Consider the following 13,906-nt stretch of genomic DNA (forward strand, 5'->3'; position numbering starts at 1 on the left):
TTACTCTGGACCTGTTCAATCCCTTCACACATAACAAGCAACAGAGACTTAAACTCATGCAGGTTACATTTATTTTTACAGCTAATGTTTAGAACAGTGGTTCAGACAAAAATTGGACACAGGTCTGTTCCGATAGGGTTACAGACAGCACTGAAAAGCAATGCTTATGCAAATAATAAAATGCTAAACAAACTAATCACGCAGAAAAGAAGAATATATGCGCTTATAAACTTTTAAAAGGGAGGAGAAACGCTTCCTATATCTTTAGATTTAATATCAAAGGATGTGGTATTTTGGCACAAATTCATAGAGTTTCTTGACAGGGCTTTATGCTCAAAACTTGTAGGCTACTATTAATATATTCCAATGTTTGACCAAAAGACTTGTTTATTTTTCTTTAATAAGCAGTTTTGGTACTGTGTTGGTTCGCTATTTGATGCCCAGTGTAAAATCTGAGGCAACCTGAAGCAGAACCATTTAAAGGTGCACTCATTCATTTTTTATGGTCTGGATGCAGCATCAATCAAAATCATTTGTTTTCCGTTTCAGATGCCTTTGTACAAATTTACTATTCACAGTCATCCATGATTAATTTAATCCTTGAGTGGAAGTGTCAAAAACATGGTGGTTACTGAGATTAAGCCAGTAGTATTCAGCTGGTCATGTGATATTAACATGGCCGCCCCCATGAGGGGACCCTCTCCATGTAGAATAAAACAGCTTTTATAAGGTTACTGATATGACTGAACTCTTCATCTCACATGAGTGATCATGTTTTATACATATGCTTCAAAATTATTATACATTTCTTTATAGGAGTAAAACTTAGATGAGTAAAAAATAAACGCTGTCCTTGTCTGCATATCGCGGCGCCGTTTTGTGGCCGTTCTGCATAACGCGGCGGCCCATTTCATCTTATCCCAGCACATTCGGCCCGTTTCAGGGCCAGCCCACCGGGAAAGGTCCCGGTTCTCCCGATGGCCAGACCTGTTATGGCCAGCTGTTATGATTCTCCCAGTGCATTGAACAGACGCACACCCCAAGCAGTTCACTAAATGTGATTTTGAGTTTATTTGTGCTGCAGTGCACTATTTGGACTTTTCTTCTTCCTTCAGTTGTTTTCTGCCAACGTAAACTGGAAAACTGGACATTTCTCAAAATTAAATCATAAATCGACTTCTCAAAAACAGGGGAAAATGTATTGGAGGAAAGGTCTGTAATAAATTCACAAATGGAGGGAAGAAAAGTTATGGGCCACACTACTGTGTCTGCTGCCGGATGGTCAATGGAAAACGTTTTTGGTCATCATAAAATGACTATTGACTTTCCAGAGCTTCACTTAAAAATGATCTCAGCATGAATGAAATGCTATGTGAAAACAGCGTTTAAACTGCCTCGCTTATATCACCTCTATTATGAAAATGTGAAATGTTTCACGAGAAGGGCTAGCTCATAATATTTAATTCAACTAGATTCAGGCCTACTAATAAGAGGGAGGATGGAATCATGCCTTAATGGAGAACGACACAAAGCCGCTCAACAGGCTCCACGCTGCCATCTAGAGGATTTCAACCAAAACACAACACTCCCAGCAACAGACAAGAGTGATGCTGATGGTATATTTTCACTGACGATAGCTAGATAGATAGATGTGTAGACCGTCATTTCTGGTTGAAATCATTTGTGGCACTAGACCCAACGTGTATGTAACTATGGTTACTATAGTATAAGAAAATTATACTATAGTAACCTACTATAATGCACGTATTTAAACTAAAAATCTCATTAAAGGTTTAAATCTTTGATCGTTTTTTTTTTAAAAAAAAAATTTAATTAAGCAATAAAACTATTGTTTTAAATCATTTGTTTTTTTTACAATAAAATTGTTTTAAAATTCCCAAATTTGAAAAAATGTTTGTCCACCACATCAGTTAGGAAGTGTAACCAAGATGTAGGTAGCCATTCTGTTGTCACATGACAAGAAAACCATAAAATATAGAGAACCCCATTAGACCTGTAAAGACAGTGTTGGAACTTTATTATAATATATAAATAAAATATTAAAATATAAAAAAAATAAAAGCACATTTTGTTGGTCAAATGTAGTTTCCCTAAGAAAACTTCTCAAAACAAAAATGTATGAATATAAAGAAAATCCCACATACATATATGTTATAGAGAGAGACAAACTTTAATGATTGTGTACACTTAATATGCAAGGAACATATTTTAATACCCTTTATGGTTACACCCCTTAACAGTTTTAATATAAGTAGATGTATTTTGTACAAAATACTAATTGTTTTTTTAAAAATGAATGAAACCAACAGACAAAGATTACATTTGTACAAACTTGACATCTGGTTTAAACTAGATATCTAAAATATTTCATTTTTAATCACCTCAGACAACCTCACTTGTCAATGACCCAATTATTCATTGTAAAATATTTTAACTGATCTGACCAAAAGTAAAAAAAAATAATCACCAGGACCCTCACAAAATTTATTATTTGAAAGGTTTTATTAATTTATAATACAAGATTTAATTTGTTTTCTTTTTAAATTTAATAATTTGTAGCTAATGTCATAGCAGTGACAATGATTAACACTCTTGCAGTAAATGGCCATTTCAAAGACTGGAAACAGTTTCTGTTTCACAACAACTGCACAATCTTTCCAAAAAAACGTAATCCACACAGTCACACACAGTCACACACACAGTCACACACACGTTGGCCTGATGTGTACCAATAAAAACAACTGTACGACAAGATAAAAAGGACTTTTAGAACTCCATTATTAATATTAATTCTCCACAATCAAAAAGGCAAACCAAACAGACAACTTACAAACATCAGGAAATAAAACACTACTTTTTTCCTCTTTTCTTCCTACCAATGAGGGGCCCATTAGTGGCGACCTTCCCGAGCTCACATCTTTACCTCAACCACTGGAGCACAGCAGGTGTCCATGAATCCATAGCACTTACTATGGGGCATTCCAGCCCAGCCCTCCTTTCCAGACATCTGATGATTCCCTTATTCTCTGCATCAGAGAGCAGGGAGGGATGTCTCTCAGGACTCATGGTTAGCTGAGCATCAAGACAGAACATTAGATTTGTCTAGGTGATTGAGGATACAGATGACATCATGACTGGGCAAGACGACGAGTTTGTCACTTTACATCAAGCACAATTCTCCAAACTTCCCTCATGCTTCTTCAGTGGAGACAAGGAACAAAAATATTCTATTCAAGTAGACACGAGGTGAATGGTTTTCAAAGAAGGCTGGTACACACCCAGGGTGAGGAAACATTAGACTAGGGTAGACATGCACAGGTATTGACAGAACTGGTCAGTTAGAGGAGTCTTGCGATTTTGAGATCCACTCTCGATTGGTCCTAGGACAAAGGCAAAAAAGTATGTGGCCATGGCACACAGTCAAATCCACCAGAGCTCCATCAGTACACGGCAACAGACAGAGCTTCGTACTGGTGCTTGTGTTTATCACACCTTTCTATGTAAGCTCCTTCTGTTTGAGGCAGGATGGGAGGATTAAGACTATAACACACACAGTGACAGATAAGGGTCCGTGTTAAGTGCAATCAAAAGTCCATGATTATGATGCATGTTAAGCTTCGTCTGAGTCACACGTGTGATGCTAAGTGAAAACTGACACTTTAGTGAATAAACAGGGGTGTTAGGAGAGCAGAAGGTCTCTCAAGTACAGGACATCCCTCGAAAACCTGTTCACACCTCCGTTTACATAATTTCCTTTCAATGATTAAGGTATTTCATATTTGCAGTTTAGTATTTTCACTGAAATCCTGTAAACAAATGGCTGTGATTTTACAAAGCAACTTTGGCAACAAAACAAAATGAAAACGAGAAAACCAAACCAAGGCAAATATATTAGATTTGATCAAGTTGGCACAAGAGTCCCTTAGCTACTGTACAGAGAAAAAAACACAATGAAAACCTAGTTGCACTCTCCCTGGAGCTCTTCTGAAATCAGCCAGAATGCACCATGGGTTGTTGAGCATAGAGAGGAGAGGGGAGCAGTAGGAGGTGGGGAAGGTTTTTCTCTGTATTCTACAGCAGTAGACAGCAGCTGCTCTCTGTAGTCTTCTCTCTGTTCCTCTGGCCTGAGAGGAAAAATGTAATCGTTGGCAAAAATGTAATCATAGATCCTTCTGAAATGACAGTTAGAAGAGATTGAAGCAAAACACTATGATGACTTATCAGAAAATTGCCTTCTTCCTTGAATGGCATGCCACATGTTATCTATAATTAATGAGGGGTGGTATTAGTCAACAATAAATGGCATTCAGAACTACTTTTCCTTTCATAAAGTGAGATATTTCTGAGTATTCAACAAGAAAAAGATGGGGCAGGAGAATGGAGCAAGTTCTGGATCAGAGTTTACAGTTGCTTGCGGAGAGGAAGGAATTTTTGTCCCAGGATTTAGTCCTATTGCTATTTTGGTATTATGGAGGAAATCTTTCACATTAAAGCTAAGCAGCATTAAAACGATTTATAAAGAAAGGATTTATAAAAGGCTGGTTTACCTACAACAGTGGCCCAAAACAGTGGTTCTCAACCAGGGGCTGGAAACTATTATGAAGCCTTAGCAAACTCCCAAGGGGCCTCAAGATTAATTCAAATAATATAAAATAAAGTCATTTTAAAATGTGATAACTTCATTAAATGTTGAAATGAGTTAAAATCATGATGTAGGCCAATGACATATAAACTGAAAATTCATGAAACATCTGGAAGCACAAAATTAATCAAAATAAAATATTTTAATTGACACTCCTAATTTCTTGGGCTTTGAAAATCGTCTTGGACAATGGGGGGGGGGCCTCAGAGTCAAACAAGCTGAGAACCACTGGCCTATAAAGGCCAATTTATACCTCTGCATCAAAACCTTGCCGTTGCGAAGGCAGTTATGGTGTAGCCTACACCATAGCTTGACATGCACCTCTCCAAAAATGAAAACGTGTCACGATAATGCAGACTTCAGTTTACAACCAATAAACTATTTGCTTTTACCCATATTTGGTACGTGAGTGACAATATTTGTTGTAATCTACTCAAGAACTTTACGATTTGTATGATTCTTTAACTGTATGGTGTACAGTAAATCATAATTCATTATATATGAAAACAGAAGACTTCTAATAACAGTTGGTGATATGTGCATTGTAAAATCCAGCTTCTAAGCTTTAAAATGACTTTGTGTTAGTCAAGAGAGTAGTTAATTAATTTTATGATTTTTTTTCAGCACAGTGCATCAACAGTATGCCTATATATTATATAAGCAACTCAAGAGCAAGCATAGAGTATATGCCTGATGTATTTTCTCTGCATAGTAGACAACATAAATAATTAGGGCTGTGAATCGATAATTTTTCATAAACAAATTAACTGCACATTTATCTGATTAATCGTGGTAAATGGTATGCAAAAAAACATTAAAATCTTACTTCTAAATATATTTACTTTATTTTAAAGATCTTGCAAGAAATTACTCAATTTATTTTAATTATTGAAATATGTATATGTTTGCAGACGAGAGTTAAAATAGACACATTTTACAGGTGTACATCTTTGATATAAAGTGGTCTGTATACATGCCTTAAAATCAGTGGTGTTTTCCAGTGGATTTTTTTTTAAATAGAATCAAATGGGCAGACTCAACTCATATTAAGCTTTATTGGAAAGACAAACGTTAGTGCACATTACTAGTGCATTAAAACACATACATATGGATATAAACCAAATTGAATGCTGAAGTTTAATTTGCTACAGTTTAAAATCTCAAAACTAAAAATTCTAAAATTTCTCATTGTAAGATTTCACAGCAGTAAATTTAAACTATTCTGCAAATATGAAACTTGAATGGCTAGAACAAAAGTCAAAGTTTCAAAGCATGAATTGGTTTCCACATTACAACTTCAATATTGTGCATGTTAGCTTGTTTCCATGTAGCCAGCTCACCTTGCAAAAGAGTAAGTAGAAATGCGTTACATCTAATATACAGGCTTTAAAATTCTACTTTACTCAGTTATGCATGTGTCCTGCATACTTCTAATGCATGCAATGAGTTTGGAAGATCAAAGCTCCTAGAGCCATTTGCAACCAGGTAGGAGCCCTAAATAACTGCTGTGCCCTTGTCCTTAACAAGATAAAATAAGTATATGTGAAAGGCAAGAACATTCAGCCATGTTTAGAGCAGTGGGTGCTTCCCAAATGAATATATCAGTTCTTACCATGGGAGTTCGGCTCTGGCAGTGTCTCTCTGGCAACCAAGTGCATGACAGTTGTTCGGCCGGGGGGCAACTTCAAAGCTATTTAACAAAGAGGTGCATACTGACCATTAAAATTTCCACGGTGAATTCACAGCTCCTCATCTTCAGCATATTTTAACATCACAAATAATTGTTCACTTCAAGTGTAAAAAGAGACAGAACTGTCCAAGTATATTGACCACGTGTGTACAAGGTCTAGTGCTCACCTCCTAATGTGACATTGCCATGTAGAAATCTACCTTGGAAGATCAACCTTAGGATGCTGGGGCTGCTCACACTCTCCTCCTCCCAACCTGTGACACAAGTCATTATATTCGCTGCACAACAGGTGTAGATGATACTTGACTTATACAAACAGAGTTTGAGATTTGAAATGAATAAGTCATTTTCTGCTTTTGATGCCAAAATGTAAACAGACGTGCGCACGACACTTGCGCATATAAGTTGGTAAGGGCACAGGTAAAGGTGTATACAAGCAGAGTGAAATTGGGGTAATTGGCAAAAATCTACTTGCGCTGACTGGTTTTTGCTTAAAACGTGTATGATAGTACCCCGATAAAGGAAAACCGTTTAAGGCGATAACATGACTTACACTTTGTCAGCTTTTTTAGCATAAGTAAGATCGGCATGTAAATGATCTCAATCTTATGTTTAGAGGAAAACATTTTTTTCTTTTAAACCCATTCCTTTCAGAGGTGGTGCCATCAATTAAAGAATCATGTCACTAATTAGTCTTGAAGTTGTAATTGTGAATGTTGACTACGCATCTTGTGTGCAGTTGAAGAATATTGATAAAGCTTGCCAGAAAATACTACTCCAAATAGGAATAAAGCATCAATTACACACCTAATGTGCATTCTTTGCCCTTCATTTTGTTGTAGTAGCACTAAAAAAAAGTTGAGTTTGTCAGTAAGTCAAGAAGAAATTTTAAATTGCACAATGTGTCAATTTTCTCTTGAGCAAAGTCACTGGAATGCACATATAATTGTAATTATGACTTCGGAGTATGCATGTATGAACTTCCCAGAAGGACTTTAAACAAGCAATAGTACATCTCACCCAAACAACTCTAACATTAACTATTAAATACAGCAGTGTTTCCCATTAATTGCTTGAATCTGGCAGCCTGCCACGGTCTCATAATGAACCAACTTTTTTATACTTCTCATCTAAAATATTTTTGCACTTCTCAGTCTCATAAAAACATAAAATAAAAGGTTGAATTTCGCGCTCCCTCTCGTGCGCCAGTCAGCCACCCACACACAGTTGAGGAGGCAAATTTATGTTTACTAACATTAAATGTATCCACTGCATTTATACACTACTCCACACACAATTTATCATCATCAGTGTACAAGAGCAAACAGATCATATTATTGCCTAAGTTACAATCATGACGATTAACGTAAATTAATGTTAGTGTTACTAGGTTCACTGGCATAATGTTGCACTACTTATGGCTTCATTAGCAAGCAATTGTTAGCAGTCTGAGGTAACATTAAAAGATAAAAAGCTGAAACTGACATCCCTAGTTTTTACCCTGCTTTTCAGAATGAGCATACAACAATATTGAGGAAGAGACATGGTGTCTAAGTTAAATGAAGCCCTGTGAGAGATTAATTAGCACCATAGACTCTAGCTCTGATTGAAAATTGTGGGTCGGGTAGTGTCAATCCAGCTAATTTTAGCCAAATCGCTTTGGCGAGGCCTTGGTTCTGTCAACTAAACAGAGTGAAGAGTATCATGTATATGGGGAAGAATTGGGGGGGCTTTTTCTCACAATTAAATTTCAAAGTTGCCTACTGCAGCTTTAAGAGCACACAACTGTTTACAAGAGCACAACACTAGCCTCTTAATTTTGCTCTAAAATGTCAAGTATTTAACTTTAAAATTAAAAAAAAAATTACTTATGGGGGAGCATGCCCCCGAACCCCCCTAGAGGATCGGAGGTCCCCCATAGACTCATAAAATCTTATAGGAATCACTGTACAGTCAGCCAAAATTAAGCAAGTTTAAGAGAAAAAATGGGTATAAATTATCCGACAAATCTTGGGCCTTCGATTTCCTTCACAAACACAAAAAGCTGAAGTGATCAATATACACATCAACAATTCTGCTCGTATTGTACAAATAAACAAGCACCAGTACCATCACTCAAACATACCTGTTGGCCAGTTTTCAAAGAGATGGCGGGCGATATCCGTGGCAGAGTCATTAGGAGAGAAAGTGAAATCCTCTGTCTTTCCACTCACAAGGATCAGCCTTAGATTCACCTGGAACCAAAGAGAAAGAAGAAACAAATGAAATTTCTAAGACATTGTGGCATTTCTACCAAATAGACCATCATGATCCTTGAATCTGTGCTCACCCCACATGGCATGAGATGACCTGTAGAGTCCTTTGAAAAAAATGGACATTCCTTACTAATTCGATTTATGTTCAGCTGAAACTAGCGGCTACTGTCTTTAAACGTTCCTGTGAAATGGTCACTTCTCTTGTTTGGGGTGGGGGGAGAAGGGTGAAGTGATGCTGCCTTTCATCCCCCCAAGTGCACCCAATCACACTAATGTTATAACCCCAGGTGTCCCAGACAACCCAGGACTGAATAATTAAATATATATGACCAGTGTATAACCCCTTACACAGAAGGGGGGCGAAAGCAGCGCAGCAGATCAGCACAATAGATTTGCTGTTCATGAGTCCCTTTAATATGCAGACAGACAGACACAATGCCTCTTCAGTATTAATAACAGCACAAGACTTTCTGCCTCTGGCTGTCACACACGGTTCACAACAAATTTCACACATCTAGCAAATAATTTGAATACATTTTGCAGCATTGTTTTTAGAGCTACCGTAAGCAGCATCATAAGACCCATAATGTCGAAGCAAGAAGGGAAACAGTGAGCTACAAAACCAGACTTAACAGTTCCCCATCAATTAAAACAGACAAGGATTGTTTTATGCTTCAGTCTGAGAGAACCCATTTCAGATTTTTTTCTTCCAGCGTTTAAACATACTTTTTCCCATTTCATGTTTTTTCAATGACTGCAATTTAAACATTACATCACTCACATTCAGTGTGTGGAGTTTGGCAGCGGCTTAATGCTTTCATTCAGAATCAAATGCAGAGAGGAGGGGGGCATAAGAAGGTGAGCCAGTTGGTCTTGGTACCACTGCGTTTAAATCCACATGCAACACAGAGCACAGAAATGAAGGAAAACAAGCTCCATGGAAACACTGTGATTAATCAGCGGACCACTCTATGCAAGACAAACTTTCAACATGTTCCTGAGAAATTGGAAGTGAGAAAAGACACAAGGTTTCCCTTTAAGCTACTGAAAATGTGCTAGAGGCACTTATATTTTCAAGACAATACTTGCACAAAAAGTACATTCAGAGCATAATATAAACATTTTATGGAGCCAACTCATCAGCTCGCAGTAGGGGCATCCAGGTGTCACACCCTGCTGTGACAGGTCCAGGTCATGATCCAGATAGTGCCAGCAATCAAACATAATGACAGGTAAAGGACGACCTAATCCCACTGTAAGGCCGTGTTTATTCCCTCACATCATGCCTCACTTAAAGCTTAGAAACAAAGGGCCAACCAATGCCCTAACCTCTTTTCAAATCAGGCTCCTTTTCTGACGGCATTTGTAATATAGGGCACCCCACACCCCATTCAGATGCTCTTGAATCGGCTTACACCTATAGGGACGTGCAGCAAGAACAAAGGGGTCAAACCGTTTTGAATGACATCATGCCAACAGAACTGTTTACAAACACTAAGCCCCTGATAAAGGCTTGGAAAGCCCTTAGCCCCTTTCACTCCCTCCTCATTGGATTTAGAGATTTATCAACAAATCCATGATGGGTAATATATATAAGGAGAACATGATAAACAAGCAAGCACTCACAGTTGCCCCAGTTCTTAAACCCTTGACCAATACAAAACTTCAAATCTGCCTAAATGCCCCAGAATCAGTACGTAAACACCTCTTATCTGACAGTTAATATTTTCTGCAATAATTTAAAACATGTTGCTGACAACCCCCTCCACTGCCATTCGTCTAAATTATAATCAAGGTTGCAAAGTCGTAACCACTTGCCTACATTCCTAAAGAATTGCACGAAACCCCAAACAGGTCCGGTTAACAACGAGCCAGAAACAAGCAATAGTGAGTAACAGCCAATATTTGTTTCATTTTATTTCCACATTTTCAAATAAAAGTAACATTTTGATTACTTCTCTAATGTTAATCCATTTTAGAACATGTTTAATTATTTTTGGGGCAATGTTTCACAGGTACATAAATGCAACAATATCTCAATGCAATTGCAGATTAAAAGGAATATTCGGTTTACATATGAGTTAAGATCAATTGACGGCATTTGTGGCATTACGTTGATTAAAACAATTTTATTCTCTCATATTCACACACACACACACACACACACACACACACACACACACACACACGAGACTTCCTTTATTTAAAAATAAAAAGAATTGCAGTTAAGGTAAGGCACTTACAATGGAAGTGAATGGGGCCAGTTTCTAAATGTTGCACACTGTGTCATGACATTTTAATGCGATACAATCACTTACTAACCTTATCTGTCTAAATTATATCCAATATTCCAATTCTACTGTCATGACAAAAAACCTGTAATCCCAGTATTGGATATAACTGGGTTTATCACACTAAAATTGTACAATAAATGCAATTCAATTATTTTTAAATAAAGGAGGGGTGAGTTGAACTTATTTTTAGGTGGAAATCAACATAATGCCACAAATGCTGTTTATTTAACGGTTTATGACTTTTGGCTATACTTTTGAAATGGTGTGTATTTTAATGTTTATGAACAGACCCCATTCGTTTGAATTGTAAGTGCCTCTTTTTAATAAACGGGGGGGTAGCTCAAAATTAAGTTTCGTTCTAATCAACATTATGCCACAAATGCTGTGGATTGAGCTTAACTTCCATTGAACATGCTTTTAAAGGGATAGTTCACCAAAAACAGAAAGTCTTGAAACATGTATTATGTAAAAGAAAGCTAGCTAGATTTTTGGTGGCAAATGATTTATAAGTTTGGTCTTTTCCTCACACAAAGTTATCGTATGGCATCTGACAACATGGATTACAGCCTGTTAGTGGTATTGACTACTTGTATGGTAGTTTGAGCACCATAGTCACAATGGTAAATGGTCTGGACTTATATAGCCCTTTTTTAAACTTTAAGCACTTTACACTGTGACCCATTCACTCATTCACCACACACACACCAATGACGGCAGAGCTGCCATGCAAGGCGCTAACCTGCCATTGGGAGCAACTTGGAGTTCAGCGTCTTGCCCAAGGACACTTAGGCATGTGGAGTCATTTGAGCCAGGAATCGAACCACCAACCCTGCGATTAGTGGCCAACCCGCTCCACCACAGTACAATCCACTTACATTAAATGAAAAAGAGCAGCCTGGACATTCTGCTAGATTACTCCTTTGTGTTCCAAAAGCAAAGAAGAAATACCAGAATACCAGACATTTGAAATCCGACTTTTCTAATTGTGTACCATGTCAAGAGAGATCTGTGATGTTTTGGATATACTCACTGTGTCTGTGTCTCTCTGAGAGGTCATGGCTGTGATCAGAGGTGGAGGGAAACCAGGAATCGATGGCTGACCAGAAGTAGGAGAGCAGCAAAAACCCTGGCACAAAGACTCAGTATATGTCTTGTCCCTCTGGCCTTTCTCTGCCTCGCACGGCCTAGCACCAAGTCAATCGTTCACAACATGTCACACAAGATTTGATCACCACACACATTTCAGTGGTCACTACTGCATCTTAAACTATAGACTTAAATGCATTAGTGTTATTAAATAGGCAAGATGATTAATATTCATTGCAGACATTATTAACATTTATACCCAACAAGCTGGTTAATAATGAGCAAGCAAGCTGATTGATCTGGTTAAATCTCATTATAGAGCAAATCATTATTTCAAATTGACCACCTGGGGAGTTTAGACCCTTAATAAATAGCATTTTATAAACGTATCGCATAATTATAAATATACAAGTCATCTTAATAAACAAACAAGACTGACGCTTAACGGTGCAGATAACTAATGTGCAAGTGCATACAACAGAATCAAACATCACATACCTTTGCTCTTCTTGACTGGCAGCCAAATGGGTGACAGTATTACTGGCTCACCATTACATTATATCTGACTGAATCGTGTTAATAATAATCAAGTCAACCAGCTCTCCTTGCGAATTAGCCACCAAACCAAACAGGATGAGCTCGATTTCGGATCAGGAGAACAGTCGGCCAGTCTAAGGTCAAAGAAATATAAAACAAGGATTCACATACCATAAAAAAAAACAAGAGTTGGTGCCCGTTGTATGAAGTGAGAGGTGTGAAAAGGCAGTAAGAGCAGACAGACAGTACGCGCGACCGCTATCCTCGAGCAGGAATTATTTTTGACTGCGGCAAAAATAGAGGAACTGAAGGCGAAAACAGATCGCCGAGGACGCGTGAAACGACAGCGTTGATCGAGCTATCTGATCGACAGGAATCGTTTGATCGTCCAGGGCTTTCCTCGTTTATTAACTGATGGGTATATCCATCGTTCAATGTGATCAGATGCCCCTACAATCAGTAGCACGGTCCCGAGCAGATTAATGGCTGGGAATTTAAAGACAACGGAAGTCAGCTGGATATATATGCAGGAAACGGAGTGAGATGACTTTCTGGGATTTGTAGTTGAATGGCAGTTCTCCATTTTGATCGCACCTTGAAGGAGGGCCGTCATTTCACATGCTGTGTAAAGGAATGTGGATTTTTATTTTTCTAAAATATGAGGCCTCCCCCCATACCCTGTACCCCAAGTAAAAAAAATAATAATAGGGTTAACCCTATCCATAAGGACAGCTTTTCCCCACTCTAGTTAATGTCTATTTTATTTAGTAACATGTTAATAATTGAGTGCATTTAGAAGTTTTAGTAAATTACTAACTACATTTTTAATACATATATATATATATATACCCAGACGTGGGTATCCCGTGAGGAGGGACTCTGCTCCCACTGCAATCTGAGAATGATGGAGACAGAGCTGCACTTCCTCACAGAATGCCCAAAATATGAAATAATCAGAAACCACTATTATCCCAAAATTATCAAAATATTTCCCCAATTTAATAATTGTACCCCTAACTGAAAAACTCCCTTTTATTCTTGGCGAAAAAGCTGAATGTGCAAATATAGCAGCAAGATTTGTAGCATCCTGCCATCTCCTGAGGGACAACCACAGCTAAGAAATGAACATTGATAAATGTATTATTAAAAATGTTCAAATCCGAATTCAATTTTTCTTAACTATTTTATATGTTGTTGTTTTTTTTTTAAACTTTGGCGATACAAAATGTACTTTTGTCATGCCAATAAAGCGAATTGAATTGAGAGAGAGAGAGAGAGAGGTGTAATATATTGTGCACACAAACTCCAAAATTAAGTATGCTACAATATTGACTTGACAGGAACTCAATTCTAATCCAGATATAGTAATCTCATCCTGTGT

General features: G+C 37.6%; 1 protein-coding gene across 2 annotated transcripts; it reads right to left on the minus strand.

Annotated features, from left to right (window-relative positions):
- Positions 1 to 2,114: 2,114 nt before the first annotated feature.
- LOC127617139 (ubiquitin-like protein 3) lies at positions 2,115 to 13,024 on the minus strand. Of its 2 annotated transcripts, none has more exons than XM_052089048.1 (6): positions 12,697 to 13,024; positions 11,933 to 12,086; positions 8,479 to 8,587; positions 6,521 to 6,607; positions 6,276 to 6,353; positions 2,115 to 4,145 (listed from the first exon to the last, which is right to left on the minus strand). In XM_052089048.1, the coding sequence occupies exons 2-6, from the start codon at positions 11,957 to 11,959 to the stop codon at positions 4,093 to 4,095; spliced, it is 354 nt and encodes a 117-aa protein (XP_051945008.1). In that variant the 5' UTR covers positions 11,960 to 12,086; positions 12,697 to 13,024; the 3' UTR covers positions 2,115 to 4,092. The 2 variants fall into 2 exon arrangements, with proteins under 2 accessions (XP_051945008.1, XP_051945007.1); XM_052089047.1 differs by having other exon boundaries at positions 12,487 to 13,024.
- Positions 13,025 to 13,906: the final 882 nt, after the last annotated feature.

Source organism: Xyrauchen texanus, chromosome 23 (genome assembly GCF_025860055.1).
Source record: "Xyrauchen texanus isolate HMW12.3.18 chromosome 23, RBS_HiC_50CHRs, whole genome shotgun sequence".
Taxonomy (NCBI): domain Eukaryota; kingdom Metazoa; phylum Chordata; class Actinopteri; order Cypriniformes; family Catostomidae; genus Xyrauchen; species Xyrauchen texanus.

What these genes read in the sequence shown, in the direction of transcription:
- LOC127617139 (XM_052089048.1), bottom strand. Translation starts at nt 11,959, where the DNA reads ATGACCTCTCAGAGAGACACAGACACA. An exon ending in CTCAGAGAGACACAGACACA is followed by an intron (nt 8,588 to 11,932) that starts GTGAGTATATCC and finishes CTTTGGTTCCAG; the next exon opens with GTGAATCTAAGGCTGATCCT. An exon ending in CTTTGAAAACTGGCCAACAG is followed by an intron (nt 6,608 to 8,478) that starts GTATGTTTGAGT and finishes CTTGTGTCACAG; the next exon opens with GTTGGGAGGAGGAGAGTGTG.